General features: G+C 44.1%; 1 protein-coding gene across 1 annotated transcript; it reads right to left on the bottom strand.

Annotated features, from left to right (window-relative positions):
* Positions 1-723: 723 nt before the first annotated feature.
* Positions 724-24,064, bottom strand: grapa (GRB2 related adaptor protein a). Its single transcript, XM_047572916.1, has 5 exons — positions 23,683-24,064; positions 20,235-20,332; positions 19,359-19,478; positions 9,849-10,017; positions 724-1,663 (listed from the first exon to the last, which is right to left on the bottom strand). Exons 1-5 carry the CDS (start codon positions 23,758-23,760, stop codon positions 1,478-1,480), a joined length of 651 nt encoding a protein of 216 aa, XP_047428872.1. The 5' UTR covers positions 23,761-24,064; the 3' UTR covers positions 724-1,477.
* Position 24,065: the final 1 nt, after the last annotated feature.

Here is a 24,065-nt window from a genome sequence, read left to right as displayed (position 1 = left end):
TAAAACAGATGAAGAAGAAGGAGGAGGAGGAGGAGGCAGAGAAGAAGAAAAACTAGGCCAGATGAAGAGGAGAAGAAGACGTAAATGGTGGAGCAGCGAATCTGCTGAAAATAGAACAGAAGAAGAAGAGTTTGACCCCAGAACAAAAACATCCAGGAACGCCGGTCACAGAAGAAGAAGAAGGTAAACAGAGCCGGCAGAAGAAGCATCTGAGGGATAGCGCCATCTATCTGCACCATAAGTAGCGAACACATTACGTGTGAGATTAAAAAGATGAATTATTCAACGTGTTGTTTATTATATGATGTCATAGGTCAACCAGAAAGGGCTGTATTAACCTGCTGAAAAGACACATATCGCCACCTAGTGTGGAGGAGGAGGAGGACATGTTCCCATCAGTTATTAGATTTTCTCTGTTGCATATAAACCTCATTCAAAAAGTTAAATTTTGATTATGTACCGAGTGTCTAACAACTGAACGACGGTTAATTTCAGCCGAAGCCTGGAGGCTTTACTCTGCGGTGGAAAAGACTCTACGTTGATCTGGACTGAACCGAACTGAACCGGAACCAAACCAGTTCTCCCCCGGTCACAAAGGCCTCACACGTCATGAAGGACAAACCTCTGCTTTGTCTCATTTCTGCAGAAATTCAAAATGCACGACCTGTTTTCTGCACGATGATTCCTGTCACGTTGCTACAGAACGAAAAAACAAAGCTTCAGTTTCAAAGAGGAAAATGTTTATTGAAATGATTTGTCATTACAGGTTAAGGAAGACCGGTCCACGATCCAACTGTTCGTCTCATGAAAAGCGGGTTTCCTTTAATGCGACAGAAACGAAGCCTTTTATACAATGTTTAATTTTACTTGCAGTAAATGTATTTTTTTTTCTTTCCCCCGGTGAATGAGAATAAATACATAGAAACAATCAGATGATCCACAGACTGGAGTCCGTCACGCCGTTAGAAAACAGCGCTCACATTAACACAGGAACAAGCTGCACCGGGCTGCACTCGTAGCATACAAACGTGTAGAGTTTTTTTTTTAGGTTAAATGTGGTCAAACGCACATTTTACATACATGCATACACCAGCCCGGTGGGAGGGAGGGACGGAGGGAGGGGGGGGGGCTCTGCCGTTGAGTGTTGGTGTCTAAATCCTGCAGTTGGATGTGCACCAGCTCCCACACACTCAGGATAGTGTTTGTGTTCCTTTTATGTTTCCTGCACCAGTGGCGACATCAGCTGCAACATATGATGATGATGAGTGTCTCCACAGTGTACTGGTCCACACTGGAGTTTATTTAGACGTGGTGGAGGGAGGGGGGGGGGCGTTGGTGAAAATGGGAGGAGTCAGTAACGAGCAGTTCATTTGTGGCTCGATGCGTCTCCAGAAGTTTGAAGGGCTAGTGCAGAGTGAGGAGGTGGTGGAGGAGGTGGAGGTGGAGGTGGAGGTGGTGGGGGCGAAACGGTGTCAGGTCACTGGAACTGGTAAATGGGCTGGACGTACTCCGGGGGGAAGAAGCCCACGCGGCCGTGGCAACGCCCCCTCCAGCGCCCCGACTCGGAGCAGTCGGTGAGCTCGATGACGTCACCGCGCAGGAAACGCAGCTGGGACGGGTGTTGGGGGGTGAAGTCGAAGAGCGCGTGGGCGTGATGTGGGCGCTGTGGGGAGGAAGAGGAGAAACAGTTCACGACAGATTCAAAGAGCAAAAACACCTGCAAATATGCTTCTGCACAAGGACGCACGCCCTGTACTTTTTTACCGGTCGAAGCTGAAGTTTATTTAGAATATGAAGATAAAAAGTAGATAAAATAAGAAAATATCTAAGCATAACATATATAATACATATCTGAAAAGGAGTGGGAAGAAGTGTAATTTATAAACTCCCACACTTTCTCCCAGTCTGAATAAGTCTAGACACGATGCCTGATACTTAGATAAATAGAATTAGTTTCATAGGTTGAGCTGAGTAAAGATTAATCTAATTTACATATTCACATAACACAGTAAGATTAGATATATTCATATACACACACACATACACATATATATACATATATTTGGATTTTCTACTCAGAAAGTCGTAGAATCATCACGACCCCTGAGTTGAGTTTCCAAGATGGCCGCCCCGTGTGCAAACAGTATTTAGAAGCTCCTGTAATATTGTTTATTCGCTCTTCTGATTAGTTTTTGTTGCATTAAACCGATTGTACAGACAGTATTTTTACACATACATATAATGAAATGCTGTAATAATTTAAGTTTTTCATGTGTAATGTGGGAACTACAACGGCTAAAAACAATAACCTGCTAAAACAAAAAAAACAGAGACAAACACCATCGTGGTAAACTGGGATTAACAGAGTTCTTTTTTCGACATTTAAATTAAACCATTTTTGAATATTTTCTTAAATTTAAGTAAAAAAATCAGGAGTTATGTGCAGCCCGTTAGTCCAGCTCTAGTCTTCATACTTGGTGAACCAGGCCATGGCCTTTTATATTTACTCAACTGACACAAGAGTGTCAAGAGTAAATCTCCCCTCTACAAGCAAAATAAGTAATAATCTAAAGTATTGATCTGTGCAGTGCAGCAGGTCTCCAGGTCGCTCCGTTCATGAAGAACAGAAGAAGCCAGACGCCCGCTGCACCAACCACAGCCACGCTGGAGCTACTTGAACGTGATCTAATGAAGTTAAAACCCAGCAGACGTCCCGGCGCGTTCTTGGTGCAGCGCTCCTCAAATCAGAGGCTGCACATTTATCAGAGACGTCGGTCCTGCAGGGAATTAATCAGCTGAAGGAGAAGGTCGTCCTGCGCTGTGAAGCAGCTGTGCACAGACGCAGCTCGTTGTTGTCGATGTTAATTTATAAATCACCCGCCTTCAAACACAGATTTGATCCCAGAAGAAGCCTGTAGTTTATCTTCCTCACTGACAATTATTTCTTTACTTTTTTATGTCATTCTTATTATTTAAATCTCAATTTAAAAACTGTTAATTCCTCTATGAAGGATTTTTTTTTTAAAGTAATCCTGGTCAATATGGCTGCTCCTCTTATCTCCTGAAAAGCAGGAGAATTAATGTTTGATGCAACGGTCGTGATTCAGGAGCTGAATTTTTAAACCGTTTCTTTGAAGCAGTTGCGTTGGTTCCATCTGTGGAAGCCCGAATAGAAAATAAGGACAATGTGCTTGAAGGGATAATATATATTTGGAGGGTGGTATTCAGGTCAAAAAACTAATAACAACAACTTCCTGTTGCTCAAATGTATTTATCTTTTTCATTTATATTAAATATTTGTTCTGAAAAGACCGAGGATAATAATAATAATAAAAAAAAACTACAAACAAAAGATGATTTATGCTTTTTATTGACATGGTGACACAGAGCAGTTAGCGTCTAGGCTGATTTATGGTTCTGTGTCTCGTCTACGCAGAGAGAAAGGAATTCAGGTGGAAGTAGATCGAAAGCAGGTTGTTTGAGAAGTTGGCCGTAAGAAGAAAAAGGAAAAAAATGCAGAGTTCACCATGAGAGAAGAAGGAAAAAATCTACTAAACCACCAACGAGCAGCCTCCAGGAAATAAAGCTGCAGTTCCTCTAACGTCCACTAGAGGCTTCAACAACGAGTCAACGTGTTCGGAGCCTGTTGCAAAAACACTTTATTCTCTAGAGATACTTTCTTCATTCATGATTTATTTCTTTTTAAATTACATCAAGGATTAAAGCTCTGCAAAATTAAGGGGGCGGGGCTACTTTGAGTGACAGGTGGGGCCTCAGCTCCACGCAATTTTGTGTTGGATGCTAATCTGATTTAGCTAATCTCCTGGGGTTAGACTCTTGCCACCATCTCAGCAGCACAACTCATCCCTCATCTAACATCTAACATCTAACCAGGAAGGCACAAGAAAAATCCAGTCCGCCATCTGCGCCCCAAAGAGGCTTGAGACACGACTACGGGTTCAAAACTCCAGCAGCACCAGTTCAGTTTGGACTTGTCGTCTCCTCCCGCTCCGAGCACCGAGCATTTATGAAACGAGACTAATCATCATTAAGAGACATCAGAGTTTCTGCGTGTTCTTACCTGACAGCAGCTTGTTTGGTAAAAAAATAAAAAAAATGTGGGAAGATGTTTTAGATCGCAGAGGTAATTAGTGGTTGAACTATGATAATAGGCCTGAACATCTTCTCACCGGGAGCTTGGTTCACAGCAGATTTCCATGTAATTCAAGAGGGAGTTCATAGTAAAGTGGAGGCCGGATGAAGAGTCAACGTCTACAGACAGCGATCTGCCTCTCGCCTCCATCCTCAGAGCTCCCTAAGTCTGCTTTTCTTTCACTCCACAAAAGCAGCAGTTTCTCTTCTGCGCTGACAGTCGGTCTCCTCTGATCTCCGCTCAGCTTTTCATGAAGTAAAAAAGCAATTTAAGAGCGGCACAACAAAACGCAGCTATTTTGAGGAGCGAGCGTCTTGGAACTTAGCTAACCCCCCCCCGGCTGTCAGATGGACTCCCGCCGAGCAAAGTGGACGTGGTGTTAGTGCTTTACGTGTCGCAGCATCTTCTTATCTGACCGAGGGAAACAAACTAACCTGACGGCAGGATTAGCATCACAGACTCAATCAATCAGTTTTGCAAACGTATGAAATCCTCGCCGTCCGGTCTTAATCTATGGCCGTGCTGCTCTAGTCTAGACTGTGTCTAACGGACGACGCTCTGGGTGTGAGCGAACGTGTCCTCGCAGGCCTCTTATTTGCTCATTTTTCAGTTTGGAAAAAAGAAATATGGTCCATCTGTATCTTGGCTACGCTCTGCCGCCCTGCGATCAGCGTCCTCCCCAACCCAGAGAGAAACACTGACACCGGAACAAATGGCTCCGGAGCATCGTCTCGACACAGCTCCGCGCCACCGAGGCTTCTAAGGCCGAGAGAATCATTCAAAAAGTTCTGCACAAACGGGCTCAACGAGGACGCAGCCGCGTCGGAGAGAGAAATTAGGAAGAAATAGATCCTGCCACGCTGAGATAAGAAGCTACATAAAGACGTGTTATGAGCCGACAATAGGAGGCTCAACACAAACACACGATTTATGAATCAAAGCCGACAAGTTTGAATGTGTGAAAGTGGCACACGAGGGCTGTTAATCAGCTTAAGGCAACATCTCCACGAAACATTTGCACCATTTGCAATGAGCTATAGTTTTGATTTAATAATTTAAAGGTCCAAGGCGATTTATAATCATACACAGCATGCATGGCAAGAATAAACAGATGGGAAGTCGGGTTTAACACGTGAGGTGTCAGACTTAAGACGCCTCGTTATCAGATCCTCGAGGGAAAGCTAGAAAACGTCCTACACACAGTCCCCAGCCGGCCTCTTATTCTGATACCTGCAGGAGAAGCTCGTGATGGTCTGGAGCTGCAGCGCGTCTCACAGATAATTAAATAAAAAAAGAAGTCATTCAAATAATAATTTCTGCACGGATTAGCTTCAGAGGAAGTTTGTGCAGCGGGAGACGGTGTCGGAGCCGTTTGTTGACGCCGGAGGTCGAGATGAGATGAGCCCGCAGACACAAAAAGACCAGCTGACTCCGACTTTACGTAACGGGACAGTCCAGAAAAAGACAGCGGCCTGGGAGTTTATACGAGGCTGAAACATCTAAGAAATAAACACATGGGGAAGGGAAGGTTTGGACTTTGTAATGACTTTGTTTTTGGAAAGAAAGTCCTTTTTTTTTTTTTTTTTCATTGAAATCTATTTAAAATCTGAGGCTTTACTAATAACTAATCTAATCCAGGTAAAATCCAACAGAATCTTTACATTTCCTACATGACGTTAGCTTGCTAGCTATTAGCCTGATGACTTTTATTTGAGGACAGAATGTAGTTTCCTTTGTGAGTGTCTCTGTGAAGTTGCAGTAGTTTTTTTATTGAATAATGTGAATTAAAGCTTTAACATCGGGTAAATTAGCCGATGAGGAGATGTGGGTTATTTGTTCCTTCTCCTATAAAGGACGGCAGCCATTAAACTTTTTATTCACCTGGCTATTTACCCGTGTAACAAGCATTCAAGCTCCTTTAAAATCTCTTTTACGCCAGCAATTAGTATTAATTCCTTCATAAACCAAAAACACCTAAAAAGACCTGCTGTTGTTTTCATGGAGCTGCCGTTAAACAGATTCACATCGTCACTATATTTCTATATTTAGTTTATTGGTCTCCCATGTGACGGCTGACATTATCGTCCGTTTGCCTCCCATCAAAACGCCCCGAAGCTGAATTCATCCGCTGCACCTGCTCCAGCTCCGCGCTAGACGCTCCACGGCTGCTAAACGAGACCTAAATACGAGAAACCAACGGCCTATTTTCAGCATCTAAAGCCGTCGTCTGCTGGAAGCTTGACGTGCAGCGGCGCTCTGATCCAAACCCAGGCTAATAAACTCATCTTTAACGGCCTCATCCAACCTGATTGATTAAAGCGAAGCTCACACGTCCCAACGCTCAATAAATCTTCAAACGAGCTTCAAAGATTCACACGTAATTTATTTATGTGTAAAATATTTAATATTTGTAGAGACCTTTGCAGATTTTAACTGATCAAATGAGGAGATAAACAGAGATTTCATGAGCTGCAGTGCCACAAACCTCACGTCCTATCTGATCATCTGCAGAGAACCACAGAGCAGCAGTGACGTGTTCTCTGCATATGTCAGAGTGACCACTGGTTCTGTACTGCAGAGAGACGATTGTTCCGTCATGAGGTCAAAGCGAACGGAGGCTTCAAACGGATCATGCATGTGCATCAGACCTGCAGGACTGCATGGGCCTTTAAGAGCATGGAAAGCTGCACGGTGTGAGACTGAGGACAAACCGAGTCAGGGAAGTCGTGACTTTTATCTAGATGCACTATGGTAATTGGTTGATGTTAGTTTGTTGCATCTTCATGCACGACAAATGGTTTTCTGTTTCCATAACCCTTGTTCCCTTCCTGATTTTAGTGCATCTGTGATGAAGTGAAGGGAAAGAAGTTCCTTGCATTATTGTTCCACATAAAAAACACATGAATCTGAGTGTGTTAACACTTCATGTGGAACATCTTTGCTGCAGCCGGATCCAGAACAACTTCACCTCATGCAACATTTTTACTGAGGAAAGTCGGTCCAGACTCTCACAGTCCTCTCCACTAAATAAATTCAAATTAATTCTATTTCTATAGCTGCATTAACTACCTAAAATCTGCCTTAAGACCCTAAAAGTTGTAGAGGCAAGGTGCATCATGGGTGTCTTACGAACACTGAAACACTTTGAGCAGGAGCTGCTGTAAAGAAAATTAACTCCCCCTTGGGATCAATTAAGTAATTCTGATTCTGATTCTGATTCTGATTCAGTTCTGGAGTTGAATCTAGTTTAACAGTCGAGAGACGTCGCTCCAGATCATCTGTATCTAAGACCCAGTAACATTAACATGTTTTCATCTCAAATAACGATACACGTCTCTACTAACCCACGTCTTCCTGTCCATCCTCCACTCACCAGGAGCTAAATGAGACGGGGTGTTGCTCTTCAGTATGGAGCGCGCTTTACAGCCAGTCATTAAGGGGCTCGTTTAAAAGATTCATGTGAGCGTGTTGGTATCACGTTAATGTTGTTGCTGCTTCCACCAGGGAAATGCAAATGAATTCCATGTCAAGAGGTTTGTGAAAGATTCATCCTGGAGAAGTTAAAGCGAAGCCTCTTCTCTGTCTATTAATATCTCACTGTATTGTCAGGTGAGTTAAGATTTAAATAGATCATGAAAGAGTCACGTCAGACTCAAGGACTCTGAGGCTTAGTGACTTTTGTGTTGTATTAGCATTGCCGGCCACAAATCTTCCAGATTTCTTTTCTTACGTGACTCATTGTGAGCTTCCATGCTACAGTCACGCTAACTGTGCTGTCACCATGTCCGAGTCTCAGATCTCAACAAATACAGAGATTTAATTCTCCCAAACCTCAGGAAATAAAAGTCACTGTTGTTCATGAGCTCCTGAATCCTTTTGGGGGCGGAAAGTTAAGTTCTGGAGCCTCTCTGTTAGGAACTGATGATGCTCCTGCAAAGATCGGACCAATCAGATCGTGTGGCCGGAGCTCAAACCAAATAAAATGACTTGATCATATTTATGGGTTTACATCTTTGCATCTTCCATCTGTATCTCCAGTCCTGAATGTCTAGAGTATTAGACGATGACCAAGATGTCACCACCTCCAGGTTTCTAACCTCACCTAACGTTTACCCCACATGGAGCAGCAGTTATTAAAGATTACCACCAGACCTCCACACCAGGAGGGTTTATGTAAACGAGGATGTTCCTCTACACATGGCAGACATCAAATCTTACAGCCTCCTCTTTTATGAATGAGGAGCACCTTCCTGCTGCAGAATAAAATGTGTTTCTCTGTGTTTTTTGCTGTGACTGCTAAGCTGCAGGTAAACTCTCAGGAGCTGAGCCAGAGATCGCGATCACGCCGTCATGTCAGGACTTAAATCCCTCCGGAACAGCTGGGCGCGGCCCGCCTGCCACTCCCGGGATTGTCACCCTGCAATGTGATCTCGTCTGCATAATCTCAATAACAACAACAGCAGCTTTTCACCGTGTGACACCTTCATGGGAACTACCTGTCAGTTACGCTTTCTTTCACTAAAGCTCACAGGAAGGCTCCCTGGCGCCGGGAAACTGCATTTTGTTTTTATATCACATGATCGACACATTTCCGAGGAAATAAAGTAAATTATCTCAGAGCAGTTACACAAATGAGACTCTTAACCCGGCGCCTGCGTCATTTCATGTCCAAACTTAAATAATTGCCTTTAAAAAGTGTTGCTCCCTCCCTCCGGCTCCGTGTCTGAGATGACTGATTGGGTTCTGCTCTAAACGGGCGGCAGTGCTGTGATCTTTTATTACAAAGCTGCACCTCCCGTCAAACCCTGCTGCTGCTGCTGCTGCTGCTGCTGCTGCAGGACTCTCTCCAACATATGGAACGTTCTCATGGCTTTCAGCCCCATTAAGAAAGAAAGATAAATAAATAAAAACCGGTTATGCATCAAAGTCACAGCGAAGTGACAAACGAACGGCTGCTTGTCCTGTTTGCTCTGACGCCGGTTTGACAGCAGGTAGCTACATAATTCACCGTGTCTTAAATGTGCGGCAGGATGCACAGAGCTGCAGGAACACATGCGTCTGGGGAGATTTACAGCGACGCTGCAGAGGAAATACAGCACAACTTACTGCTCATCTGATGCATGAAGGGAATAAAATGTGGTAAATGTATTTCTCTGAACTGAAACCAACTGCGCAAGTGCCGTTCAATGATGCAATTTACAGAAAAGAAGCGTTTGAATCGGTTTAAAAGTAGAAATAAAAACCTCAGAAGATCCGAATAAAAGCATTTCCAACTTATCTCTAACGACTAATCTAACACAATCAAACCTCTTTCCAATGCATCTTTGCAACAGCTGGAAATATTCTGCACACGGAACATTTCACAGTGACGAAGCGTCTACCAGGACAAACTTTTTGTCTTTTGCTAAATAACAATTCATGTCCCTGCAAGATAAGTGTTGCACTCTTAGCTTAAAATAGTTTCTCAGTTTCAGTCACAGAATATTTAAAGCTCTTTTGACGCTGACATAAACAACATCACCGTAACACAGTTCCCGTACAGATATCACTTAATAACACTTGAGAAAAAAGAAAGAAGAAAGAAACCAGGGTCCAGGGTGCTCAGAAAGTTTCTCATGCATATGACAAGGGTGCTCGTGTGAATCGAGATGTCTACTTTTAGCCTTTAATGAACGTACTGTAATCAAACTCTCACCCTGGCGAAGTGCTCGGGGTCCCTCAGAAACACCGTCCTCTCCTTGGCGATGCTGTTGCTGCGGTAGAAGTCGACCAGCTCGTTCAGGGAGGAGAAGACCTCGTCCCACACGTAGTACTGACCACAGCGGTCCTGCAGAACCTTGAAATGCTGGACGTGGTCCCCGTAACTGAAACACACACACAGACGAGTCTGGTCAGAGGAGGTCTCAGCTACCAGAAGATGTTTGGGAGAATATCCTCCTCTCTTTTCTGTTGCAGGGATTTAAGTCAAAGTAAGTGTTGACAAGGAGGTTTGAATCTATTGGAAATGGAACAGAAGAAGACGAATTAGGAGGAAGAGATGACAGGAGGAGATGGAAGGTGGTGGAGGAAGAAGGAGGACAAATAAGACTAGTAGAAGAAGACAACCAAGATGTCTCATTTCTGTCCCTTCTGGAAACTCCTCACCCTCACAGAGAGAATGGATTTATTCCAGCTCTGAGGAAACACCACCAGCATCTGATCCTTCAGTTTGCCTCTGATTGAGGCATTTTTATTCCCACTATTAGTGGAGTGTCCATTTAACCCAGCCACTGTTGGCCTTCGGTCCACACAGCCTCCCCTTTAAGCACACAGCTGTCAGCTGTTGGAGCTGGCATGGCTTCAGTGCGGCCCTGTTCCTCGGAGAAACCCCGCAGTGACCCCTTACTTTGCATTTTCTCAATCCATGAAGAGAAAATCTAGCGAGCCCTGAATTAAACCCTCTCGAACAGATTTCCTCGTGCGTGCGGCAACATTTCAGATGGTATTTTAATGAGCAGGGGTCTGTCAGGAGAACAAGCTGAAATCTGTGAGGTGAGATAAAAAATAATTACGACAGAAATAGCCTCGGTGTTGGAGCGTCGACTCAAAGAGTTTGGCCGCCGTTTCGCCGGTGACCATACCTGCTCCCCTGTCCTGCTCGCCCGCCGGTGGTTGCTTAGTAACTTGGCAGGTTATCTTTAGAAACGTGGACATCTCGCCGTGATTGTGCGGTTATGTAACTGCAGCAGAAATCAACACGACTCCCCCATATTTCTAAACACGTCGCCGAGTAGGTGTGTGTGTGTGTGTGTGTGTGTTAGGTCGAAGTTAATGACGGTTAAAATGTCGTCATTGTTAGATAAACGACGCTAACAGCCTCTTTGTCTCCTCAGTTCTTACATGGCTGATTTTCTAAAAGAACAATGTGGCTGCGTCTGCGTTTGACTTCAGACTCTCAGACGACTGCACGGCATTCAGCTACACCTGCACCCTGCCCCTCATCTTCTTTCTCATCTCACGTGTCCTCATTTCTCCCCTCTCTGCGTCCCCCAGACTCATGACATGAACTTTCATTTTGCCTCCATGATCTGGCTGCCCTCAAACTTTCTGCATCTCAGTTTCTTTTGTTATGTACTTTCTCCATGATCTTTACCGGCACCGTCCTGTTTGTCTGGGGCCGACTCTGCTGCACCCTACTGGTGGGGCTCTGCTACTGCCTCATGTAGAACTGAGCAAGATGAAGAGTGAAGAAGAAACAAGCATCCATGTCTAGGTTTTAAATAACTAAAATAAGTAAATAAAGTTGATGGAGGATCTTTGCCAACTACTCCAGGCCATCGTATCTCTGAGAAGCTTCTTGGATGACTCATCTTCTAGAAACGCTGTGTTTCAGCTTTTTTTGGATAAATGCATCTGTCCGTCTCCATCTTTATCTGACTCCAGCTAAATCCCCACTATTTCAGGCTAAGTGCTCATAGAGGTAGAGCATGAGTGGAGTTGAGGCTAAAGACAGCTAGCTACCTGTGCCACCCGTCAATCAAAGCAGCCACGCCCCCTTATTTTTTCAGACAGACACCGCTTCACTTCACTCTTCACGCCAACAGACTCTGAATATTCATATGCAGGTATTTGCTTATGGAGATTATTTTAAATCCATCTACAGCCATGTAGTCAGATTTAGAGGGAAATAAATCAAAAATAATAATAGTATATAATAATAATAAATGATTAAATTAAGTAAATTAATTAAATAAGAAAAAAATAAATCAAAATATAATAATAATAATAATACAGGGGATAAACTAAACTTTTATTAAATTAAAATGAGATTAAATTAACTAAATTAAAATATAATAAGTTGAAGGAAAAAATCAAAATCAAATAAAATAAAATAAAATAAAATAAAATAAAATAAAATAAAATAAAATGCATATGCTGAAAATTGCAAAACGTTTCCATCCAAACTGGAGATTACAAACATAAGCTCTTATTTCCAGTGCATCATCTGTTTTCAGGCTGAGATTTAAATCCTGAGGATGGATCGCGTTTCACCTCCTGCTTTGCGTGTGTAAGGTCATTCTAACAAGTCAACCAAACTAACAACTACCAGCGATCGTTTGTAAAAAATAAATAAAGTTGTAACGGGGAGGAAGGGTGAGATCACGTTATTACCCAGAGACAGAGCAGTAACCACACAGACGGCATCTGTCCCGCTGTAATTAAGGCCCACGGCGATGGAGAGATTACGCTCTCACCAGAGAAAGAGTGACATGAAATAGACGTGGCTTTAGAAGACAGGAGATATTTTTAAACCCACTCCACGGCGCCACCAGCACCGTCCCGGGTGAAGGTCACCCGTCCATCTTTCTCCTCAACTTCCTCCATCAATCTGTTCTCACTTCCCCGTCTTCGCCGTCTCTCTCCGGCGTCTCTAATCGGCAGCACACACGAGGAATGCTTCACACGGTGAACACACACCGACACACTTTGTGTGAGTTTGAGTCCGTGAGGTGCAGATCTGCTGATGTGTGTGTTGTGTTTCCTGAGGATGTCGAGCCCATGTGTGTCAGCTTGTCCTTGCATGTCAGACAGTGAAGGAGCAGCAGCTCTCGTAGCATTAATAAAACCCCCTTCCCTTCCCTTCCCTTCCTTCCTTCCCTCTTTCCGGTAGAGGGGTGAGTAGAAAGGGAGGAAGTGTGGGTGAGGGTGCAGGGAGAGCAAACGAGCGAGGGGGGGGCAGATGAAATATGTCGGTGGTGGCAGCTCAGTCAGAAGTGTGTCATGAGTCATTCATGCCCTGGATCTGCTGTCATCGGGCCTGTTGAGTTGGGACTGTCGCAGAGTTAAGATGCTGCAGATGAAGCCGTTTCCCTCGGCTGGTTGGGAGCGAATAAAACTTGGCTCTGTAGTGTCAGTAGAAGGTGGCAGTTATGCATGAGTGAGCAGGAGGTTCACTTCGAGGAAGGAGAAAAATCAAGAGCCTCTATTATTCACCGCGTTTCATAATGCGCCGAGCTGCACAGATTTAAATGCAACGTAACCAGGAGAATAAGATGATTAGTCTCCTAAGATCCTTTCATGCTGCGGCTGAAACGCTCAACATTTATCCTGCAGGTCGGTTCATTCGAACGCATGCTTCACACAGAATGATACGACTGCCGTATAATTAAACAACCAAGGAGTTCTAATTTGAAGGAGACTGCGACTAAAATAACTTCCCTCCACACAGCGACCGAGAAATAAAGTTAACGTGTGAGAGACTTTAAATATAGACCGTATATAAATATGGAGCCGGAGTCTGATCAGTACGGTCCGAGGGCAGAGCCACGATGACGATGCCCCGCCCACACTTCCCCCACTTCCTCCACTTAGCACACTTAACCCATATTTAGCACACTTAACCCATATATAGCACACTTAACCCATATATAGCACACTTAACCCACATTTAGCACAGTAAGCTTACGGTTAGCACAGTTAGCCTGTGTGTGCGAAAGTAATGCATGCATACGCACATATGTGTGTTCGTCCTACAACTCTTTGTGTGTGTAACTGTAATAACATAAAGTTATCTGTGTGTTTGTGTGTGTGTGATGTGTCATGTTTTTATACCAACTAGTATCTAGTTAAGATGATAAAAGTTTAATGAAGTTTTATGACAAAAAAAAGTAATATTTGATGAGTATTTAGGTGCTTTATGACCTACAGTGCAGCCTCCAGCCACTGGGGGTGCTCTACTTCCTTGGGTTTCTCTTTGCCGTCCATTTTCTTACAGCCTATGATTCTGGTCCAGTGGTAGGTAGAGATGCATTAGAGAGAGCAGCTTATACAATATTCTACTGACCACATGGTGGCGCTGCTGATTATTTACACACAAACTGGTCATTTGATCCCAAGTGCTGTAAACAGGAAGCTGGTCACATGACATCACTGTCTCATTCAGACATTAAAGGTGTAAAACTTGGATCCCTTTGTCAAATTTGCTTCATCTCATCTACAAACGCCTCATTAACGAGAATCCTCCGACTTCCTGGTTGCTCTCGGGGTTTCGAACACGTGGTGCGTCTGTGGGGAACAAACTGCACTTGAACAGATGGTGTTTTTGTTTTCTGCTGGCTCAGCATGTGATACGCAAAATGGACCAGAGCTGAACCTTTTAAGCCACTTTTAAAGACGGCTCGGGTCATGGAGTAGATTTAGAGAAAGACGGGGAGAAAAGAAGCAGAGGATGGAGAGTGGATTTATCCGAACGAGAAAAGTTAAACGAAATAGAAACTGAAGGGAGGAGGATTTATCTCACCGACGACGACGACTGGCTGCTCTTATTCTGCTCCACCGTCAGGGTGAGAAAACTGAGAAATAAAAAATTAAATCACCTTCTGTTGCTCACCATCTATTTTTTCTGCCGTTGCTACTTTCCGTCTGTCTCTGGCTGTTGCGCTTCAGACTTTCCCTCTCCTCTCCTCTCCTCTCCTCTCCTCTCCTCTCCTCTCCTCTCCTCTCCTCTCCTCTCCTCTCCTCTCCTCTCCTCCTCTCCTCTCCTCTCCTCTCCTGTCTTTCTGTCTTTATTTATGTTAGTGTTTCTCCCTGTAAGGTTTTGTTTTCATTGAGGTGTTAAATTATGCAAACAGGCTAAAAAAGACGACCAATAATACAAAGAGAAGAAAAGAAAATAGAGCTAAAATACTACGCTTGAGTCCGTACGCTACATATGAAGCCATCATCCTGATAGCTTAGCTTAGCTTAGCAGAAGAATATATAAGTGATGTAAAGTCTAAACAGTGTCCTGCGTCCTCTTTCTGTCCTTTAAATCAAAATTGCCATGTCCGAAATACTGAATAGCTGCATGAAGTCCAACGTTTACCTCCTTCGTTTCGATAAACAGCCTCCGTCTCTACATGAGGTGAGTAGCATGCATGCTAGCTAACTTTAGCCCCAAAAGCTCAAACATTTAGACTTGTTCCTCTCTTTTTTGTTTTTTGGAAAAGTACTTATCATTAAGTTTTAAATCCTTCATATCACATGTGTTGGACGTTAACCGGGAGAAGGAGCCTGTGAGCGTTTAAAGCGTCAACCTGCACACGTCACATGACCAGATAATCTGTATTTATTCCAGAGGTGAGTTGTAAATCTTTACTGATACTTTCTGTTAACGCGTTTACTCTGCATGTTTTCATTTACCCAATTAAACTAAAGTGATTTTTCATCAAGGTTCAACAAGTGACTGAAAACCCTCACAGCGGATCGTGTAGCGGTAGCATGGGCCCGGTCTGCAGGGTCAGTTCCCTTTAATGCTTCCTCTTCGGAGTAATGTCCCGTATGAGAGACTAATAGTGACTGATGACAGGGGAGCTGACTGAGCCAGATTCAGCACTTATTGGATGAGCCATGAGCCAGTGGAGGAATGACTCAGTGATATCTGAGGCTGTGTGTGGCAGCAAACACACTGAAAACAGCAATTTAGGTCGAGCAGCAACTTCAGGGGCTAAACAACAAAGTGTAAAAACTTTAAAATGCCCTACTTTATGGTCTCCTCTGCAGCTGCCAGGAAATCACATGATCTTTTTTTGGGGCATTAAAAGCATGTTCACAATCACAAAACTCCCTCAAGTGCAATTAAGGCTAAACTAGCTTCAATCTGCACGTGGATGCACAAATTTCCACAAAGTTGCAGCAGACAGTTAAAACAGGTTTCTATAAAGCTCTGGAACGAGGAAGGAGCAGCCTCCAGAAATTCAAGCCAACAAGGAAGTACTAAGATCTGCCGAAAGCGAGTCGGTTTCTAAAATTGTCCAACTCTCCTCTGCAGCTGCCATAGAATCACATGACCTCAGGATGAAGACGCTGATCCTCTGGAGGCACAGACAGCGCGTTCACAATTACAGAGTTCCTTCAACGTGCAATGACACACTCCAAACAAGTTTGAGCCTCCACGACTAAAATGTGAAGCTATCGAGGAACCAGCAGGTTGGAGTCAGGTAAAGATGGAGGCAGCTGCAGACATCACTTTGAGCTTTAGACCCGTCACCCAGGAAACGCACAAGTGACGTCAGGGATGTGGTTTCGATGGTCATGTGCACGACTTTATAGCATCGCGTGCTACAGCTCAGTTCTTCCTGTTCGAAGTGCTACTGCAGACCACATTTTTTTTACTTTTAAACCCGTTTGGTGTTTTTGTGGCTGGAAATGTTGCCGAAGATAAGCAGAGCAGTGTGAGGAAGGGGCAACAATAATACCAGGCCCCCTGAGTAACGAGAAGAAATGCACTTTAATACAGACGAAGGTGTTGACAGAAATTGTGAAGTTGTTGTATTGAAGCGACCTCCACCAGACGCGGGACCACAGGAAAACCAGCGTCACGCATGTGTGTGTTCGCACGCTTCAACAGCTGGAACGAGACGCGGGGAGGAAACAAGAAACAAGCATGAACCAAGTTTAGCCCCATCGCATTACACGATCAAGCCGCCACCAGAGAGGTGTGAAATCATCTCCTCAAATGTTTCCAAGTGTCAGATGTTTAGATTAAACGTGGTAATTTAAAACAATGATGTACATTGTTTTGCGGAGGCCTTTAAATAGTGTTGTTTTAACATTAAAGCTACAGAACGGGCAGACGTATAATATATGATATATAATATATAGATTCTCTTTAATGCACACTGGCTATGTTTAAGTGTTTCCTTCGTCCTGATCATTAATTCTGATCAGTTTCCATGGAAACATCTGATTGCATATATATATATATATATATATATATATATGTATGTATGTGTGTGTTTACATCCACATATTAATCACGGCAGAAGCAGGGGAAAAGGATGAAGAAGAAAGGAGAAGTGGAAGAACATAATTTGGATGAAAAGAAGCAGAAGAAGAAAAAAGGAGGAAGAAGGAGAATACGAGGAAGAGTAGGGGAAGTAGCAAAAGAGGAGGAGCATGAGGAGGAGTAGGAGGAAACGAAGAAGGAGACGAAGTATGATCTCCTCCTCCATGTTCTCCTCCGGTCCTGAGTCTTAGAAGACGACAAGATGTCTCCACGTCTCCAACGTTTCTCTCCACGTTTTTTCCAGCTTTGTTCATCTTCTCACACACTTGTTTCAACAACTAGTTCTCAGAGCGTCTCCTGATAGTTTCATGTGAGGGCACAAGGAATTGCTTTTTATTGTTGTTCTAGAAAAGTACTTACTAGGGATTTCTAAATGTAGCCTAAGCAACAGTATTGTCTATCATGTCATATCTCCTGTGGGTGACTCTGCTGCTGACTCAGAGAGAAGTGAGAAAACCGCCCAGTTCTGCAGAACGGACCCTTCATTCAACCACGTTCCTAAAATAAGTCACTAAATAACCCACAGGGGACAGTTTGAAGCTGTTCCACGACCACATCCTGCACCTTGAGAGTGTTCTGTCTAGTCTGGGCCGTGCATCTATTAGTCATTCACACAACAAATGTCTGGACACTGAGGTCGTGCTCTCTGGAAATTTGCACAATATTTAAACCTGCAGGGGGGTTTCCTCACTGTGCAGTCATCCACTTCACGCACTGATATCACATTTCTTAACTTAAATTTGACAGTTTTATGCTCATTGTTTTTTTTATGTTGTGTTGTGACATTATTTTTGACTTTTTTTTGTCCCAAAAATGCAACAAATCAATGGATTTCATGAGGTGATGGGTCACAATTGATGTTTTAAAAGGCTAAAATGGCAATAATTGCATTATTATCACATGCTTTAACACAGCTGCTTTGGAAATATTTCATGTGCATCTGTAAAGTCTTAAGTCTCTCTTTCAAGCACCAGATCTGTAGTTTGAAGCCAAATTTGTACTTTTCCACCACATTTTTTGCCAATTATCCGAGTCTGCATCCAGAGCCTCCACAGACAGACGTCTCCTCCGACAGCAGCTCACAAGAACCGCACTCTCACTAACAAACGCCTGACCCATTTTCCAGCTGCTGCACCATCCAGCAGCAGCAGCAGCCAGAAAGACATCAATAAACTGCCAAAAAAAATGAAAGAGAAGCATCAAAATCCTCCCTGTCCCCTCACGGCAAATCCATTTTTTTGCCCCCCTCCCTCCTGACTGCGCTCCCTTATCTTGAATTTTCCCTTTTAGGATTTTATTAATGCAGTCAACCTAGTTATTCCTCTCTGCTGTCCAAAGCCAGACAGTTTTGATGCCGATACATCCCAGAGATCCACCTGTTTATTACCCCTGAACCCAGACGGTTTGTCCTGCAGGCTCTGCAGCAGAGCTGATATCACAGATTCGGAACAATTTCACTTCAAACTCAAACTAACTGTCCTCACCGGTTCTGGACGTCTGTGATACCTCTTCCATCTCCTCCCTCTAGTTTATCGTCGTTTTAAATCCTGACTGCTCTCAGTCAGAGCCGTGTCGTTTATTTGAAAAGATGTTTGAAATCAAGATCGATTTGAATGGGAAAAATGGGTCATTTAAACCCAGACTTGCTCAGCGAAGAGTCGACTCTTTGTTGCTGACCGTTCTGACTCTCGTCCTCCAATGCTACTATGCCCAACTCGGTGGGTTTGAACTGAATTTCACAGGTGAGCTTCTGCAGTTATGAACATGCACTGCTTGTGTCTCTGTCTAAAGAGTAGAGAAGCTCCCCATCATCCTATCAGCAGACTGCAGGACGTCTTTTAAGTCTCTAGATGTGATTGATCCTCATGGTTGTTGCATGATGACTTCTCTACACTAGTGTAAGCGCTCTCATATATTTTTGAACAGCTTTTGGGCTGGAAACCATCAGCTGCATCTGTCTCCACCTCCAGTGTCCACACAGGAACCCCAGGCTATCCGTGACCACAGCCCCCCCTCGACAAGACGCACCGATCGGCCCCATCAGCGGCTCCAGATGCCGTGGCGTGCCAGAGAGGATTAACTCACATCAGGCCAGAGGGGTTGCAGATTTACTTACACCCCTCTCCTCTTACCCCCCCTCCTTCTCCCCGCCTGCTCCTCTGATCCCCATCCTGAAAAACTGCACGCGAAACATCCAAAACAAATTAATGACCGTGAAGGCTGCATGTACACAGATGCATACAAGGCCTGAAAACTGGATCAGATGCTTTTAAAAGATTAATGTTTCCCGTGATGTTCCTCTTATGTGAGGAGAAAAACAAAATGTTCTGGATGTAAAAGCACAGGAGAAGAAGAAGGAGAAGGAGAAAAGGACCCCTAGAGTTCATAATGGTCTCCTACCTGACGGACATGGAGAACTCCCCAGGAGCACTTTCACTCTCTCTGACCAGAAACGCTCCACACTCTCTGTGTCTGAGTCGACTTTCTGCCACGCCGCGAGATATGCGCCCGGCGAACCACCTGAAGAAAGACAGAAAGGAAGAAAGATGTTACTCCTTGACGAGCTGCTCGTGGCTCACAGAGAGATCAGCGCTGACAGAGAAATAAAAGAGAGTTTTGAAGGCGAGAAAAAGAACGTTTGTGAAGTTATTTTAAAACCCAACAAAGAAAACAAGTCCCACGACGCTGCATCTCAGCTCTCAGCTGTGGAGTGGAAGTCTTTAGTTTTGCTTAGCGGAGCAGTTTGCTCGAATAATTGACATTTTTCTCGTATGTTTGATGACTTAAGTAAAGACGGAACGCGGCCGATGTGGTGGACAAACTATGGGACCCTCTGCTGTGCAAAAAATAAAAGAAGAAGAAGAAGAAGAAGACGGAGCAGACATCTCCTGGGGCTGTGCACAAACTTAAAAAGCTTCTCCGAGTGGACGCTTGCAGCAGCGGCGGCGTTCATTAGCGGCAGAGTGTCGGTTTTGTGTTTGTCACAGAAAAACGTAAGAACCCAGCTGGTGTTTGACCATCTGACGGAGATACAGGGTGTACCAGCAGCTCCATGCACACGCTAACACACGCTAACACACACTAACGCGTACACATGTGGATTACGTAAGGCAGCGAGGGGGCGCATCCCTCCGGGGGGGCGTGCAGATGTCCAGAGAGGAGCTGAAAAGGCCCCGAGCGAGGAACTGATGAGCTGTTTAGGAGCAGGCGCCGGACGTGTGAAACATTTTCATCTGCTCCGTGTGTGTGTGTGTGTTCATGTGTGTGTTTACTCACGCGTGTGGTCGCAGGGTGATGTAGTTTTTCGGCACAAAGCCTTTCCTGTTGTGGAGCTCAGCTGTGTACCAGTTGGGATCATCCTCCATGTTGGTGATCTAGGAGCAAACAGGAGCAGGAATGAGTTATTTCCCATCATGATGTCGGTCTGGCCTATTACTGCAGGGTCAAAGGTCGCCATCGCTCCCGGCTTCTATCATCTGTGCTGCAGCTTTCATCTCGTCTCAGCCCTGGACTCGCTCAGATCGCTTCACTAGCCCATCTTTGTAGTTTTAGTTTTTTTAATCGGCACAAATTACTTCTTAACCCTTAGTCACGTGTGTCACCAGGTGGCACGTTTCAGCACTTTGATTAATGTAAGTATGATACAGAAAGCTCAAATATAGAGCTTTACGTCCAATAGAGTAGTGGTCATTTCTATAGAAATGCATCAAATAATTCCAAACTGCCAGATACTGAAAGGATTTCTGGGGAAAACATGAGTAAAAGAACTTAAACACAGGACTTTATCTGCCCTTTTTAGGAGTTAAATATGCAAAAAAAAAAGTCCAGGTGGACATTTTGAAGCAGAAGGAGCAGTGAAACATTGACTTTTCTGCAAAAGTGATTCACTTTCTTCATTTTGAATCAATTAGAATTAATAATGCAAAAAAAGAGCTTTTAGAGCAAAATCAAAATCACTCCCAGACCCCACACAAATTAATTTTTAATCTGGGAGAGCACCCATGATCTGAGAGGTCGCTGGAAAAAAAAAAAAAAAAGACATCAAAAGGAGATGCATTTCTGTAACTGGAGTTAAATCATGGAATAATGGAGGTATGAATTTACCCTCTACCCTCGTCAGGCTAAACCAACCACAACACGACTCATGTTTACGTGCCACCAATTTTTCCAGGAAGTGGCATTCAATTAGAACAGAAGCTAAAGCAGCTTCCAGTCTTTGGTTAAAGTGTTGAATTAGGGAAATTTACAGAACAGAAGACGACTGTTTTTCCACTGTCACCTAGGGCTGCTCTAGATTTGCTCTCTGGGTTTCCAGCTTAAAGCAGCAGCAGTGTTCGTGAGCTTGGCTGGTGAGTGGGTTTAATTAGTCCATCCGGGAACGCTGCATTGAGTTGTTTTTTTTTTTGGGTAGAAGAGATGGAGGGTCGCGTGGGGCTTGGAGCCTCTCCCAGCTCTATCAGGTCTCGTATCTCAGGTCTAACATGCATAATGACAAATAACCGATCACACTCACACCTACGTCCAACTTATAATCACCGATTATAACGATCATGTCTTTGGACGGAGGAAGGAAGCCGGAGAACATGCAACCTCCCCACAAAAAGGCCCCAGTCTGGTGGATTCAAACCCACAACCTTCTTGCTTCCCATGCACGTAACATTTAGTCATTTAAAAATCAAACACACGCTCTAGGAAGCGGTCTTGAATGGAACGGTGCCGCTCTGGTTCCGCTGTCACTGAGCTCCTTCCAGACTTTTCCAGTGAATTTCATAACCGTGCAATAAAATAGATGCAAATACATGGAAGTAGAACGAAGACAGTGTCAGACACACATGACAGACTGTTGCCTTCAGGTTGGAGTGAGAATAAAGCTGACTATTAAAAACCAGCTCCTGTGTCCCTCTGTCTCTCCAGGTTTGACTTGGTTTACGAGAAGTGTTTTTTTTTTTTTGTTTTTTATCTCTGAAGCTATTTTTCACATTTCTTTATGAGTCAAAGCTCTGCTCAGTGTGACTGATCCACTTCCACCGAACAGGGTGACGCATGCATCCAGCGGCTCGGTGACCACAGCGTTTTACCTAGGAAGGTACATTAGCAGCAGCAGCAGTGATGCGTCTGACTCCGTTTAAATAGCGCTCGACTTTTTTCTTTTTTTTTTTTTTTTGTTGCACGGTGTGAGTTGTCGTGATGTTGTGAAGCTCAGGCCATCTGCTGCGTTAAGAGCAGAAAGTGAACAAATGTGAAGAATTATTTAAAGACCGGAGCGTAACCCAAGTCTGAACAGGAGACAAGACGGACGTTTGTCCCGGGAGGAGACAAAGAAAGAGACGTTTCAAGTGTTCAAGCGTTACTGTAGAGGAGCTACATTCGTGTGCAGTCATTTCAGCAGTATTTGTTGCTTCTGTAGCATCTTAATTCTTTTGCTCTTCCTCATGTTTGACTCTTGAACTTTGCACAGCCCTTCCTGTGTGGCCAGTCTCTGTGTGCACACGTCCAAATGTCAAATTAAGTTCCTGAACTCGTCACTGGATGTCCCTTCATGCCGGTTTCTCTTTTCAGACAAAACTGAGGAGCATCTGTGAACAATGTGCTGCAGAAGCGATAATAAAAGGGATCATCCCTCCTTCTACCTGACTCACAGTTTCCCAGAATGCCTCGGGAAGCATAAGTGGATAATGAAATCCATTAAAAACCGAGGCCGAATCCAGTGGTGATATCGATGGTCGTGCGACCGTGGAACAGCTGGAGCCTCGGTGTAAGTCCAGGGAGAAGAGCTCGCTTTGTAATTCCAAGGCTTATCACTGACGTCCTAAAGGGACGATTTTCCACTGCGATAATTTCCAGCTGTGCAGGAACAATCCCGATGTTTTATCCATCGAGAGGGTGGGCAGGGAGGAGAAACACTACCATTTGAAAGTATAAAACCGCTAGCTTAGCACCAAGACAGGAATCGGGCAGAAAGTGAAATTTAAAGATGAATTGTTGGAAGTTTGAACCAAAATAAATAAGATGATTTCACACTTCATTTTTTTTTGTTTTCCCCTGTTCATTTAGTCTTTACGCTAAGCTAAGAAAACCAAAACTAAATCTGGGAAACAATATAAATAAATACATCTGTGCATCTCAGGAGTCGGTTCATCATTTGGAGGTGGATCCAGGCTATTTTTAAAACGATGGGAACAAGTGATTTGATCAGGTTCAATGTGAACCAAACACAAACACAATCCATGTGTCATCAAAACGTCTCAAAGAAGAAGAAGAAGAAAGAACAACATCATGTGACTAAACACGTCTTTACTCTGGAAAATGAAGCCAGTCGGACAGAAATCTGTAACTTATGTGTGGATGTGGATGTTTGTTGAGGTGCTAACAGGAGATCAGAACTCCGCTCAACACCAGGAAAGAAAAGAAGAACAGAAAAGTGCAACAAACAAACTGAACTGTGCTGAAAACTTGATCGTCTGTAACGTATACAAATACTTTCCTCATGCAAACGAAACGTGTGCAGACGTTTTCTTTTTTAGCAGCACCTGGACAGAGTGTGAGGAGCTGTGGGCGCTCAAGTTATGATCACTGTAATTATCACAGCGGAGGCAGAAACGAAAGGATAGATAGATAGATAGATAGATAGATAGATAGATAGATAGATAGATAGATAGATAGATAGATAGATAGATAGATAGATAGATAGATAGATAGATAGATAGATAGATGTTTGTCCTACCTTGAGTAAGTCTCCTTTGCTGAAGCTGAGTTCATCGCTCTCCGTGGCACGAAACGTAAACAGTGCCTGCGCTTCCATGTTCGAACCCCCCCAACACACACACACAAACACACACTCCAAGACCCCCACTAATGCCCCTGACAGCGAGGGGTGGGGGGGGCTGGAGTAAGAAGAGGAAACAGATAACAGATGACAGGGGGAGATACGCTGGAATAACAGAGCAGAAGAAGAAGAAGAAGAGGTGGAGAAGGAGGAGGAGGAGGAGGTCTTTCTGTTCGCTGAGCTACGGAGCGAATGAGAGTCCGAGAGAAGGAGAGAGAAGGAGCGAGGGAGCGAGACGAGGGGTAAAAGACGACTGGCTGCTGCTCAGCAACACACAGCTA

Source organism: Mugil cephalus, chromosome 20 (assembly GCF_022458985.1).
Source record: "Mugil cephalus isolate CIBA_MC_2020 chromosome 20, CIBA_Mcephalus_1.1, whole genome shotgun sequence".
NCBI classification, from domain to species: domain Eukaryota; kingdom Metazoa; phylum Chordata; class Actinopteri; order Mugiliformes; family Mugilidae; genus Mugil; species Mugil cephalus.
Note: the sequence above shows the minus strand (reverse complement) of the source record. Positions and strands in the feature narration are given on the sequence as shown.